This window comes from Carassius auratus, chromosome 7 (genome assembly GCF_003368295.1).
Source record: "Carassius auratus strain Wakin chromosome 7, ASM336829v1, whole genome shotgun sequence".
NCBI lineage: Eukaryota > Metazoa > Chordata > Actinopteri > Cypriniformes > Cyprinidae > Carassius > Carassius auratus.
In genome coordinates, this window is record NC_039249.1 from 23,529,091 (window position 1) to 23,543,617 (window position 14,527).

At 39.7% G+C, this 14,527-nt stretch overlaps 3 protein-coding genes across 9 annotated transcripts in view; all 3 read left to right on the forward strand.

The window, feature by feature from the left end:
- The window catches only part of LOC113106280 (NHS-like protein 2), a 72,485-nt gene extending 66,815 nt beyond the window's left edge, over positions 1–5,670 (forward strand). For 4 of the 6 annotated variants that reach the window (XM_026268021.1, XM_026268023.1, XM_026268025.1 and 1 more), the window contains exons 5-8: positions 868–1,005; positions 1,277–3,766; positions 3,858–4,005; positions 4,661–5,670. In XM_026268021.1, coding sequence (XP_026123806.1) covers positions 868–1,005; positions 1,277–3,766; positions 3,858–4,005; positions 4,661–4,982 — 3,098 coding nt within the window. In that variant the 3' untranslated portion in view covers positions 4,983–5,670. The remainder of the gene's footprint in view (positions 1–867; positions 1,006–1,276; positions 3,767–3,857; positions 4,006–4,660) is intronic. The other 2 variants (XM_026268024.1, XM_026268027.1) reach the window with 1 other exon arrangement.
- The window catches only part of LOC113106275 (microtubule-associated protein 1A-like), a 1,143,919-nt gene that overhangs the window by 93,508 nt on the left and 1,035,884 nt on the right, over positions 1–14,527 (forward strand).
- LOC113106284 (rho GTPase-activating protein 6-like) overlaps positions 9,261–14,527 on the forward strand; it is a 34,841-nt gene continuing 29,574 nt past the window's right edge. The window contains exon 1 of one of the 2 annotated variants that reach the window (XM_026268033.1): positions 9,261–9,791. In XM_026268033.1, the coding sequence (XP_026123818.1) occupies positions 9,699–9,791 (93 nt within the window). In that variant the 5' untranslated portion in view covers positions 9,261–9,698. The remainder of the gene's footprint in view (positions 9,792–14,527) is intronic. The other variant, XM_026268034.1, reaches the window with a different exon arrangement.

The following is a 14,527-nucleotide window of genomic DNA, read 5'->3' on the forward strand; positions in this document are numbered from 1 at the left end:
GGAGTCTGATTCCCAAAGTGGTGCTGCTCTTCACCCGCTAAAGATAATGAACAGGTAGCTGTTGCCATGGCAACATGCAGCTCTCCCTACTTCGCTTAGCTTGGAGGTGCAGAAAAAGCTGCATAGAGAGAGAGAGATGGAGATAGAGAGAGAACTGTAGCGGATGGGTGGGAGTAACAGGGCCAGAGGAAGTAAGGTTTTTTTCACCTCCTTGTTGTTGGTATTTTCATGAATGAAGCCAGCTCACATGTAGGGAGGTAATGAGGTTTTGTTGGGAGAGCTGTTTTCTGAGAGACACAAGGGGTATCTATGTAAAGAACATAGTGAGAACTGGGTTTAATTAGAACATTATGTTCAGTTCTTTTCATCATTGTGGAATGGTGGACCATTTATTACAGCACTCCTTCCTGCGATGGGTGTTTAAAATGATTAAACACCCAGTCATTGCAGTGCTTGAAAACATCACATGTATTGTCCCACAAAAACGATAGAAAGTTACATAAATCTGCCATTAGGTAGCACTTATCAGTGAATATCCAGCTCTTGTTTTGATGTATTATCCAGTGTCCATTGTCTGATTTCATTTCTCCAGATCAATCAGGTACCATGATCAAGTGTCCGGCTAACCATCTATCTCATGTTGGCTATTGCTTTTATCCATAAAAGATTGTTTTTTCATAAATGGCCAAAATGCTTGTCATTGCCTTTACTCAAGTCTGATTAGGCAGTCATAAGTTATGTTTTTCAGCCTGATCCTAACATGTATTTAATAATATACCTTTTATACAACCGTTTTAAGGTAACATAATTTATCTGACTTAAGACTGTCAGTTAGCCTGACAGCTGGTATCTCATATCTTGCCTCAGGCCAGTGCTTTGATAAGCACTCCGCACAGCGCAGCGAACTGCGGGCCCCCTTTAGAACTGATTCAGCGGTCAACCCAAAGACCGTTCGCCGCCCGAGGAGTGTGATTGCAGGCCCCGATGTCACGCTGCACTGCCAAGGTGACTAACAGGAAGTTAGGCAAGTTACTGACAGGGTCAAAGAGTGCAAAAGGAAATAAACAGGAAAAAGACAATGGGCACTGACCAATGATTTCCACCTAGAGTAATTTGTAAATCTAAAATCTAATGTTTGTTAGAGCCACACATAGGCTTTGACAACTTGTTTTATTTAACAATATTCGGAATAATATATTTTAGAATCTTTACAAAAATGTATAAACAGCAAACTTCTGTTTTAAACTCCTTTAAAAAAAAACTATTTTGTCTTTAGGTGACAGCAAAATTCTTGCTGTTGATCTAATACAAGGGGCCTGTTCCCCTGGATCCTCTCAACCCAGATCTTTGGAGCCAACTACAGAGAACACAGGCCAACAGCATATTCCCCTTCGGAAGACCCAGAGTGACCTGGAGTACAGTGTCCCCCCATCTCCAAAGACCCCATCAGGCATGATGGATCATGCCACTCTGATGTACCCTAGCCCCTCCTGGAATGGCCCAAAAGGTTCTACATTTTCTCCTTCCTGGAATGACTCTTACAACTATGCCTTGGTTACCAGCCCTGCTTCCAAGCAACCAGTATCTAAAACTGGAATGCTAACACCTGGAGGTGAAGGAGGTGGTCTTATCTGTCCATCCCAGACCAGTTCCGGCCTCTCCATGAGCTCAGGGTCACATTCCAGCTCTTTCGCTTCCATCTCGGAACCATGTGGAAACCGGATGTATACAGTGTCTACACAGGGGGGTGGCATTCCTGTAGGAAAACGGAATGACACTGAGGGGGCAACTTCCACTGCAGGCATGGGAAATAATAAAAGTGATCAGGAGAAGAGGTCAGTGCGGTCCAATGTCTTCAGGTTCCGTGAACGTTCACTTTCAACACCAACAGACTCTGGATCATTTTGCTCAGCAGATAATATATGTTCTCCAGGTGAAGCTGTCCCTGTTGTTCCAGAGGGTGAGAATTATGCCCTGTTATATCCGAGCAACAGCTCCGAGGATAGCACGAGCACTGATAATGTTTCTGTGACCACAGGTTCAGACTTTTTTCCAGATGGTCGCCTAAGGTCCCGCTCACGGAGTATCTCACTTAAGAAATCTAAGAAAAAGCCACCACCTCCAGTACGTAGTGTATCCCTAATGAAAAACCTATCAGAGGTTGGAGGAATGGGCTCCTACCACAGTGAAGGGCACTTCAGAGATGGTAGACCCAAAAGTCTCTTTATCCCTCGGGATCACCATATTCAAGATTCATTCCAGCCAGAGTTCCTAATTGTCAAGCCTGATGATGACACAGATCAGGCCCACAGTAGCTTGGAGACATCTTCTGATATTTCTCAGCCTCCTGACAGGGATACAGAGCTTGGGTTTCCTCCTCACTGGCAGCTTAACGAGTGGAAGTCCAACAATGATCCCTACCACTCACTGTCAGGTTCAAGCACAGCCACAGGTACCACAGTTATTGAGTGCATGAAGGTGCAAGGTAGCTCAGAATCCCTAAATTCACCCTCAACCTCACGAGCTACATCTCCATCCCTGCTCTCCATTGAAGCTGAAACCAAGGTATACCCCTTCAAGCTCCCATGCCTCTTGTCCCCATCCAGTGGCTACTCAAGCCAGTCTGAAACTCCAACCCCAACTATATCAAACACCCTGATCACTGGACCTTCTCCAGTTGGCTGCAAGATGCGCCCAAAGATTCCAGAACGTAAATCTTCCCTCCCAGCTTCTGCAAAGGATAAATCACGTTCACGTCTTTCATTTGAACTACCTGCAAACTCTCAGCTGGATCTGTCCTCTGTCAAACCCAAGCAGAAAGCCAGCCGACGCCACTCTGACACATCTACAGCCAACAAACCAGGTAAACTGAGCCCTAGTCAGTCTTCACTGCCTATGGTCACAACAACAGAATTGCGAAACATCCGACTTCGTTCAGTTAGCCGCTCAGAACTTGAGGACAGTCCTGATGGCTCTTCTGACATTATAGAGGAAGAGCAAAGTCGAGATCTCAGCCCTCCTATTACTCCTTCTAACACAAAACAGTCAAAGCCACCTGTTGCAACGAAGCCACCTCTACCTAAACGACCCATGAACTTGATGCTTAAATCTCCCTCATCCTCCCCTCTGGCACCTGAATCTCCTCCATCATCCCCTGTGGACCGACCCATGCCTGTGGGTAACATCTATATGGTTGTAAGAAAGCCCAAACCTAAGAGACCAGCTCAGTCATCACTCAGCACACCTGCAATAGCCCCACAAGAGCCACTCCATTACCATGTACCTCATCTTCCTGAGTTTGATCTGGAGCATGGGATTCCTATTGAAGAAGATCTACCGTCCCCAAGTAGCCCAGAGAGAGAGGACAAAAGTAAGACTCTTCCAAGTAGAATGACGATATCCTGTTTAGCGGAATTAGACAAAAGGAAGCCCAAGGTGCCTCCTCCGGTGCCAAAAAAACCCAATGTCCTTCTTCTGCCCTCTCCAAGCATCCAGACCAATGGTGGGGCAGAAAGGCAAACTCTACTCTCCGACAGCATCTCCCAGTCACCTACAGGTCCATCAGCATCTGACATTGAGGGTGATTTGCTTAAAGATGAAGATCAAGATGATCATGCAAGGGATCATGCAAACTTTAAAAATTCAGAAAGTTGTGCGACCTTTGGAAATCAAGAGAATGTTGTGGTAGCTGAAGAGGACAGTTCAAAAGATTCAGATTCTCTTCAAATTACAGAGAGAGAGGCACCTCAAACAGAGACAGTAACAGGTTAAACATTTGTTTACATTTTCAGTGAAGATATCTTTCTTGGCATAATCAATCTGGGGTTTAATTTATATTCTTCTATGTTGCTTCACAGAAACTTATGCAGAATCAGAAATACTGGAAGAGAACAACTCTGCAGCTGACAAGACTGAACTACACATAACAGAGGAAACAGACGATGATGTTTTTGTCAACACAGCCACAGCTCACACCACTGAGGACCTCTTCACCATCATACACAGGTAAAATTTGTACTTTAACATTCATGCTGATTTTATCTATTTCTCTCTAACTAGAATTACTTTGGTATAATTTGAATACATATGCGGATATGGTATTGTACTGGATTATCTGTCTTCCAGTGCAATTTTCTATGTGCAACTAAAAAATTTTATCAATATAACATAAATTGATTGCTAAAAATCATTTTTTTAGCAATTTAATTGCTAACCATTTTATACAAATCTGTTTGTGATGCCCTCTAATTTAAATCATTTTTTTTGTCCAAAAAACATATTTAATATATTAACTAAACAAATGTAGCTCTTAACATAGCATAAATAGTAAATGGATTAATTAGCCAGCCATGATAAACTCTTACATCCAAGGAGGGCTCTGGAGGGCTACTGTTCTGTGATTTATTTCAAATCAGTAACTCTTAAGGTGTCTTTAAGTGGGGTTGGAGCTAAAGTCTGCAGGGCAGTGGCCCTCCAAGTCCAGATTTGAGGAACCCTGGTGTAAATGCTTACAGGGTTGCCAACTCTCATGCATCTGGTGTGACACTTACGCTTGGACTTCAGTGTGAGATTGATGCTGAAAGCGTGAGTGTCACGCCAGATGCATGAGAGTTGGCAACCCTGCGCTTATGAACCATTTACATTGTTTTGCCTTTCCTAGGTCAAAGAGGAAAGTTCTTGGTCGCAAGGAACCAACGGATTCTTTTGGAAGCAGGCAGTGTCTGGTCTCACCTGTGAAAAGCAGTAGCACAGACCTCCGAACTCTGGGCCTCAGCACCACTCCTAGGGCAAGCTCACGAAATGAGAACTTTATGGCTCTTCTCCAGAAGAGAAGCAACAAAGCCAGCAGCGGGACCAGAGTTTCTGCCATGGAGTTGCTGAAGAGCACAAACCCCTTGGCACGACGAGTTACTGAGTTCTCTCAGTCACAGCCAGATGGGAGTGCAACAAACACACCAAAACCAGCTCCACAGGACCAGTGATTCCACTTGTAGAGAACTACATGGTGGATATCAATATGGCTGGTTTTCCGTTACACTCCACAGCCCATCTAAATGGTTTAATTTACAAAGACCACATGCTGAAGGAAATTAAGTGGGTTTGAGTTGTTGCTTTCAGACAAGGGGATATCATTCTGATGATGTTAGATTTTTGTGGAGTATAGTCAGTTTTAAGGGAAACTGAGCCCACCACTGATACAAAATTCTGGCCTATAAATCTGCTATTCTGGAAATATAAATGCGATGACTAAACTCTTGAATGGAAACTGACATCAAGAAATATTTTCAGACTGTTCACTATTTTAGGAGCCCAGCCTATATTTGTGGCCAAAGCCTGCTCTGCCCACTTCAGTGGTGGACTTGAAAGTGTCTTAGTAGGATAATTGTTGAAATAGACTGCACAAACTCACACAGAGAGAGGAGTGTATGACACAAGTCTGAATAACATTCCACAAAGGTTGTAAGCAAGGTCTGGTACCCCTTAAAATGAAGCACTTTCACCAGTACAGGAACTAGTTTACAAGACAAAAGCTATATTTGTTATTTTCCATTGTTTATTTTTCATTTTATTTTTTCCAAAAATATGAAAGGCCATATAAATGTCTTCTTGAATTTATTTAATCTTTAAAAAAAAAACAACAACGATGTATACTATATATATATATATATATATATATATATATATATATATATATATATATATATATATATATATATATATAAGAAAACGTAACTGCTTGATCAAAGACACAACAGACAGAAAGCTGTCTATATATGTGACTATTCTTGGGAAACTGCCTATTATTTTATAAGCTCACAGCACACATGGGATTGAAGTGATCATATGGAATCATCATAATGCAATACATCTGAACCCACATCTAGAGATATTCACATACTGCCAAAAGTGTAAATAGACAGCATATAGTTATGCTTGTGCACAACGTACAACAAAAATCTAAATTGTCATAGACAAAACCTTTGAAAAGAACATTTGTGGACAGTACAGAAGAGAACAGAAAGTGATGGTTCATGGGAGGGACATTAGACCACAGAAGAAGGTCCAGTAAGAGTTACTAGGTGGTTTGGTTCTGGCTGTCCCTTGTGTCAGATCTGTCCATGGTTTCTTTACAACTCAGGAAACCCATCATGGCTACCAGTCCAAGTGTATAATCTCAAACTAGGCAGGTGATTTACTGAGGCCTATGGATGGTTAAAAAGATGACCGAATTCATATATCTCTCCACATTTTTTTCCAGAAAAACCAGACACTCATGACCACAATTCCAGATCATCTCTCAAGACATAAGTACATTCAAATCCAAGTGCAAAGCTTCTCACTTTATGTCCATTTCAGACTATGCATCAAAGATGAATCAGACTTGCCCTTCTGTTGGCACTGGCAATGAATGCCTGTGAATGTTAGAAAAGGGTGAGGCAGAGCTTAACAGTGTTATGTTTAGATTAGAATTTTTGACCAAAAAGAACATAATAGAAAATTAATTTTTTAATGATTGCCCTCCACGAAACTGCATTGTAGATCGACATTTCGAATGCACAAAGACTTTGTAGACTTTGATCAAATGTGGGAATTCACTCAAGGACTTGAGCAGGTCACCTGTGGTAAACTGATCATCATCCTTCATTAAGGGAATATTTTGGAAACTACTGCAGACGGAGAGACTGAGGTTTCAGAGACTGCTTCTTCTTACCATTCCACATGAAGCTCCCCTTCCTAATGTGACTGTTCTTCTGGCTCCCAATCAGACAATGGACAGAAACCTGGTGCTACTGAGCCGGAGCGCCCTCAGCAGTCCAGGAGAGGATGTGCGTGGCAAAAACCTGTTCTAAGTCTGGAACAAGATCGAGATGGATCTTGTCTTGATGTTCATCTTCTCAGACTAGTCCTTCAGGTATTCAGACAATATGAAAAGCGTTAACGTGAAAAAAAACAAAAAACAGAATACCACCACATTAAAATAGTGTGTGACACTTGTTTTAAATATTTAGTGAATGAAAAAAAAGTCTGACAACCAGTGTTTATTTGCCTTGTATTCTGGCGTGAAGCCTCTGTGTTTTTAAATGCCTTGGTATTGCACTTCCGTAGAAGTATGCAGAGTTTCTTTTACTCTTTTTAGGATTTACTACTATAATATTTATCACTACTCTTGTGTACTCTGTGCTTAACCCTATCAATGTCAACAGTACTCTCACAGGTACAAGTAAGAGAGAGAAGGAGGACAGTGGAAAGAGATGGTATTATATGGGCAAAACAAATGGAACTCAAGAAATGTACCTTAGTGGACTGTTAGAAACCTTTTGCATCAATAATGTAAATCCCAGAGAGGGGAGACAAGTATCCATTGAAGAGACATACAGTATATATGTATAATGATCACATTAGAAGTGTTTGACAAACTGACCCGAAAAACCAATTCCTCTCTAGTTTCACTGGCTTCACTCCAGCCATTTCTTTCCTCGCATAGCCGATAGTGATTCATTCTGAATCCCATTTCGGTACACAGAAGAGAGTCAAATGTGCCAGCTAAAGGAGAAAAAAGGGAGTCCAGAGCAAGTTTGTTAACAACCATCTGGTTGCTGTCAAGCATAACCATTGACTTTTAATCAATTCTTGACATCACAAGCTGACAACTCCTTGTATTACACACGGGACTTGGGTTTTTGTCACAATTTACAGTACATGCATGATAAGACTGAGCATAGTAGTCCTTTCTCAGATTGCCAGAATGGAAAAAGCTTTAAAATGGTCAGATTGTCCTTGTTGGGAATAAAAGAAAGATATGGTGGGAAGGCAAGATAATAATGAGAATTATATTTTTGTTATTTTTTCCTTGGAAAGACATATTTTAAAATGTGCATATTATAGACCTCACCCTCCAGCAGAAATGACGGTTGCTGTGAGATCTCTAATCAGCTGAAGTATGTATTGCCTGTGTGGTAAAAGGTATATCATTCAAATAAATTATTTTTCTTGCATAACAGTCCTTTGCAGTTATGGTGGTGGTTTTTTTCTTTTTCTACTTTAGTTTACACAATACACATTGCCTTTTTGCATATTCAAAATCCAAATTTGATAATTTATAAAGAAAATTGTATCTATGACGATTCTCCGTAGGACTGAGATCTTAGATCAGATTCCCTTACCAAACTGAGACCACACAAAACATTAGTAATTCCACAACAAATTTACGTAATCGTTTCCATTATGAGATTCTTGAACAATATTGCCCCCTTGTGGGTTTATTTTTACCCTTCATTTCTGCTGTTTGTCAAACGCGTGCAGCGCCCACCTAATGCACAGCCACCGCAGCACTTTCAGAAACACCTGTTTTCCGATGCGATGTTTCATCGTGTGCAGTAACAAAAGATCACTGAGGTACTTTGAACTATTTTTTTTATTTTTAAAGTTGAGTAGTCTAATACTACCCTTCAAAAAAAGGGGTTTACTAAGATGTGATCTAAGGTTTTTGAAAGAAACTCACCAAGGCTGCATTTTTTCTATGATGCACATCTGAAAATCCCAAGCAGTAAGCTAATATTGTGAAAGATTTTTTAAAGTATAAAATAACTGTTAAAATAACCAAATTAGCTGTGTTTTAATATTGTCATATACTTTATTCCTGTTATTTTTGTGGAAACAGATACATTTTGCTTGATTCTTAGAGTCTTTGAAGTAGAAATCTCATAAATGAATGTAAAAGTCCTTAATGTCATGTTTGACCATTTGATCTCAGAATCTCAGAAATAATCATATATATTTTTGAAATTAACTACTTGGGATTTTCAGATGTGTTAGAGATTATTAAAAGATTATTTTATTTTTTTGGCTATTTGTTGACAAAAAAAAAATTTCATTATAATAATATAAAAATAATGCTTTCTTAAAATCATATTTTATTTTATTTATTTTTTCTAAATCAGTATTGCATTTGGCTGTACAAAGGACAAAAATTATTTGTAGGCCATTTATGAATGAGCATTAAATGTCTTCACACAAGACTTTGAGCATGGATCTTGCAACTTATTTGTCAGTTTAGGAATGTGAATGTTTGACATTTAGAATTTTTGAATTATACACTTTCCATCAACAATTAAAACATTTCAGCATATTACTTGTTCAAGTATTTCAGTCAGATCAAAAACTTCACGGAGCAAAGTTCAGTCATCATACTGCAGTTACTACCAAGATACTGACCTTCAGACCTTTGTTTTATGGCATGTGCAGTTAAGGAGGTGGAAATGGAAGGATAAGTGAGACCTGATCCCGGCACAGCCCATACTAATGCATTCCCAGTGCTTCCAGTGCTTGCATCAGAGTGAAGGCTGTGAGCTTGTCAAACTCTGCGCTGCCAGTGGCACATTTCCTGTTGTTGACAGACGAGGAGCAAGGCAGAGGCTGCACTGAGCTGCATGTAGGGACTCGCATTTTATCAGCTGGAGTGCACACAGACACACTCAGAGAGCACCCCTTCACAGGAAGAGCTGCTATCACTTCTCAGATACACAGACGCAGAGGAAGCATTGACACTGAACCTCTTACCAACGGCCCAGAAACAGGAGCTGCTCCATAGAGGGACTGACTCCCTCCATCCAGAGTTTGACTGATGAGAACAAGTGGGATCTCCTTTGTTGTTTTCTCTGTTTTCACCTGATCTGAGTGTCTACCCAGGAAGTGTGATGGTTTTGTTCTTCATGGGATCGGATAAAACCTCGTCTACCCTCATACTGCCTGAGGACCCTGTACGCCAGGACATGCAGTTCTACTATGTGGTGAGTAGGGGGAAATACCTACACTTGTATGCAGATGTGTACAGGTTTTAACTCTTTCTCAAGCTGTATGATTCCCTACACATCATTTTTACATTTAAAAAGTATTGTAAACTAAAGTTACTGTGGTGCTGTCTTAGATTTTCTATAAGACTCATATTCAGTAACACATTTTCTCAACCATGTGCCCTATTTTATGCAACCTACATAAGCATTGCACAGCTGAAATAGTTATTTCTCTCTCTTTATTGTTCTTAAGACATGGCGGTAAATATTAATCATTAAAAGCATCAGCATAAACCAGCATTAATATCACCTGTTTGGGGGTCAGCAGCATTGGTAAGCATGCTATAAAGCAGGCTGTATACTTCTGCACTTTGATCCATGATCCAGCAACAATTTCTGAAAACTGCTGTAAAACTAATATCTACTGTTTGAACTAAAGGATCTTAAAATCTTACAAAAAAGAGTTTAAGTATATATATATATATATATATATATATATATATATAAATGTTCGTAACAAAGTAGCCCGTGTGCACTCCAGTTTGGCTGCTAAAGATAATCATGGTTGAAGAGATCGCAGGTTTAGCTCTGGATGTGGATGCTCCATGGACATTTAACCCCAAATTGCTCCACAAGATCTGTCCCTGCAATTCACACAACCTGTTTCTGCTAAATGAGATGTAATGAAGTTTCAGAAGGATGATCAATTCAGAAAGAAGGCTTTGTTTCTAAAGGTTGCTTTAATAGGTTCTTCACCCGTTGCGTCAAGCCAATCTGAACAGCGTAAATTTAATTAAACTTATTGGATATCACATGAGCTAATGAGCCAAATATAGAGTACACCCGTACTGAAATCTCAGGATTCATGTCAGCTGATCCGATCATTTTGTTGCTCTTGGTGCTAAAATCCTGAGTAGAAATAGTTTAGGAAGTTGCTTTCATGCTTCAAAACAGCATGCAGTGGAAAGTACAAAGATTTGATGGATTGGCCAACATCTTGGACAGTGTTCAATATAATGAAGACCATATGCTGTGCGTGTGGGGGAAGGGGTCCCCCTTCTATTTCATCCTGCTGTCAGCTGTTTGCAGATAGCCATCAGTGTCCGTTGGTAGAAAGAGGGCAGGTGCAAAACCTGCGTTTCTGTAGACATCTGCGCTTATTTATGCACCGTGTCCCACAGCATTTCTGATGATGTTCACATTGTGGCATTGCTTTTAAAGCGCTTTTAGTATCATTAGCAAAGGTAAAGCATGCAAGAGTCTATTCTCAGAGGACACAAAACAGGGCTACCAACTTTTACACACTTCTGGGTAATGCAGCACATTCCCGCAAAGTTAGTCAAGGTAAACAGATCTATCTCTAATGTCAGTACTTGATCAGTGAGGGGCTTCTCATCTCCATATAATGTTTTATAGATGTGTCATACTTAATACATATGGTCAAACATACTGGAAAACTCTTTTTGCCAACAGGCTGTCTGGGAAAAAAATGCTAAATATGTGCTGGAACATTAGAAAACTCTGGATTGGGGTGTTGGAAGAAATGGAGGCAGGCAGATGAGGATTAGATTGTCTCCATGTGTCCTGATTTTTAGTTTGGACCAATAAAAGTAGCATGAAAACACAACAGCACACAAGCTCACAGTTTCTTGCTCTAAACAGCCGAACTCTACCAGGGTTACGTCAGGAGGTTTAGTCTCACTGATCTGCCGATGAAAGATGATGTGCTGTCTTAATACAAGGGTTCCACAAACCTTTTGGGGAGCCATTTGGCAGGTGTAATCACATTTACACAAACTTTACAAAGTTTCAGTGAAATATGAGGAGGAAAATACATTTAGTTCTCTTATTTTTTGTTTTCCTTGTCATTTTATTAGATTGGGTATGCTTGCTTATCAATTTCATTTCATTATCATAAGGCTTATGGTAAGCCAACATAAAAGAGGATAAATATTAACAAAGACACGAGTGTGAGTTATACAGAAAGAGACAGAGAATAAGCCTTTTCTTTTATTTCCCGCTATTTCCACAGCTTTGCAGTGTAATGTCATGATGCACTGAAACAGTATATGTTTTCAGATTGTGCCGCTGCTCTGATGGGTTCAGTGAAGTATTCATCAGACTGATAACTGAGATGGTGCCCGGTTGTCAATTTTGTACACTTAAAGGGTACTGCAAGAAGGGGATGCCACAAAGTTTTAAGCAACAGTCATCCTCTTTACAAAAGGTCTATGTCTATGTGTCACTTCAAATAATTAATTATAACTTTTATGATCATGAAAATTCAGAGTGGCAGGTCACGTTCATCTTAATGCTAATGCTGGCTGGAGAGTTCAAGCTCACGTATAAATGTGGGTGGAATATTTTTTCGGACTTCATGCAGTTCAGTCAAAACAAATCAAAATTCACCTTATTTTCTTTTTGTAAATGCTTGATTGTGAATTATGAAGGATTCATCCATGCATATGTTTCATGTTTTTATTTCTTTTGACCGTAGTTTTTACTTCAATTATTTTAACTCTTTCTCCACCGCTCTTTGGTGATGCCAGGTTTCATTTATTTAGTACACCTGACTGCAAACTTGTATTCAGATCTGAATCCAGTAAACAACTAATGGGTAAGATGTATTTTTTACTCAAAACTCGGATATAAGTCACAATACCGAAGACCTGTCACTGTTTCCGTTCCATCTTAACTCTGTAAGACTTCAAAGCTTGTCACCAGTTTCCTCAGTGAGCAGTCGCATGACTCAAAGCATTTCAAGTTGAAAGGTTTTTATCATATGATTGATGATCATAAAAGAACAAAGGAAGTCTGACATTCTGAGAACTTCCTTTTTCACCCCTCTTCCTGGTACATTTAATGGTCAAGCCCATTGAAAGGTGTTCACACTATGTGATGTGAGGTCTCCTGAAGGACACCAATAGCCTTAACAATGATTTTAATTGGAAATAATACTACTGTATTATCTGGGGGATTTGTGCAAAGGCCACTCTGTGGAATGTGCGTGTTCAAAAGTCTTGCCTTCATTAGAGAATTAAAGCTTAAATCTTCTCTGTGATTTGGAATTGAAGAGCGTGGTCTAAGTGGTTGGAGTTGCATCACACACAAGTCAAAAGTAGCCAGAAATACGTTAAACCCTTGTATCCTCTTGAGAGTTTCCAGCTATTTGGACCATACTCGCATGTATTTGAAGTTTCTGACCTAAAGTACAAAGAGGGTTTTCTTTTTACAAGTGTTTTTATAGACTGTTATGCGCATAATATTAAACCTCAAAGAAAATTCAATCTTCTTTTTTAAAGTTCAAGAACAGCATCTTCAGACAATGTGTCCCCATCTAATGTCACAAGCCTCTACGAGCTAAAAGGGAATCATTTTATGTGTTTATTGAAAAAACTCGATGGGAGTAAATTGGATAGCTAGGATTGAATTTGCTTGACCAGCAGAGACAAGCAATAATGAAAGTCAAATGAAACTAGAACGTGTGGGACCAGGGGTCAAGAGGTAAACTCATGCATAAATGGAGTGCAGTCAACCAACTGACATCTAACCATCAGTATTACATCAATGGAAGCTGATAGAGAAAACTAAGCATGTGTAAATTGCCATAGCTGATCGATTGACTGATCAATAGCAAGCAGTGAGTGCAGTCAATGCAGCCTTTAGCAATATTGTTATGATGTCTGTCCCAAATGCGATGCCTATATGGTGAGATTGATTGCTATTTCTTCTTGTTTGGAAGGGCTGGTCATCCACATGACATAAATACATCTGTTACATGATGAAGATATATATATTTGGTTCCATTTGCTTGTTGTTTAGTAGATGCTTTTTCTGTAAACTGAGTAAGGTCAAATTGGGCTAAATGTTAGATCAAATTACCCCAAATGTAATTTTTGTTGTTGCATGTGATGACCTCGAGGTACAATTCACAGTTCATCGTGACAAACAGGTGTTTAGGAAAATGTTATGGTGCTTTCTGGTATTTACTGTTTGGGGAGAAAACACTAGCACCACCATACTCAGGGGTATTATTTATTGCGGATGTCAGTCAGCGGTGGTTTCTTCAGCATAATGGAGCAGAACAGTAGAGAGCTGTGACGATGGGTGGAGAATGTCCTGTTTAGAGAAGCATGGCATCTTTGCTGAATGTTTCTGTAAATGGCATTTCCTCTCCGTGACCTCTAGGGATCTTTTGAAGAACAGATTGAGATAAGAGGATTGAAAGGATAAAAGAAAAATAAGACAAGTTATGACTCATGTTACGCAATCTGTCCTCCTGTAACGGTGAAATGAGACCACACTGGCTCACACACACACACACACACACACACCTTTAGTTTCGGTGTAACACGACTGATAGAAGCCAAGTGAATCTTTGCTTTTGCACTGCTGCTCTCTTTAAATCTGTCACTTGGTGTTACAAACTATGAATCAAAGTCATCTTAGGAAAGACATTATTATTTAGTGCGTCCAAGCCTTAAAATATAACACATGCTTGCTACTAAAAATGGATTCTTTCATTCAATGCAAATTAAACGCAACATTCTTCTACACTGTTTTTGATTGACTGTGATGTGAAGTAAGACTTGACATACAGTAACAGAGCTCATTTAGATGTTAGTGTGGATGTATTTATTATGGATGTGTTGTGCGTGTGATTTGTGTGTATTTGTGATGGTTCAGCTGTTCTATATTTATATGTGTATATATAGTCAGGTTGAAGCAGGCAG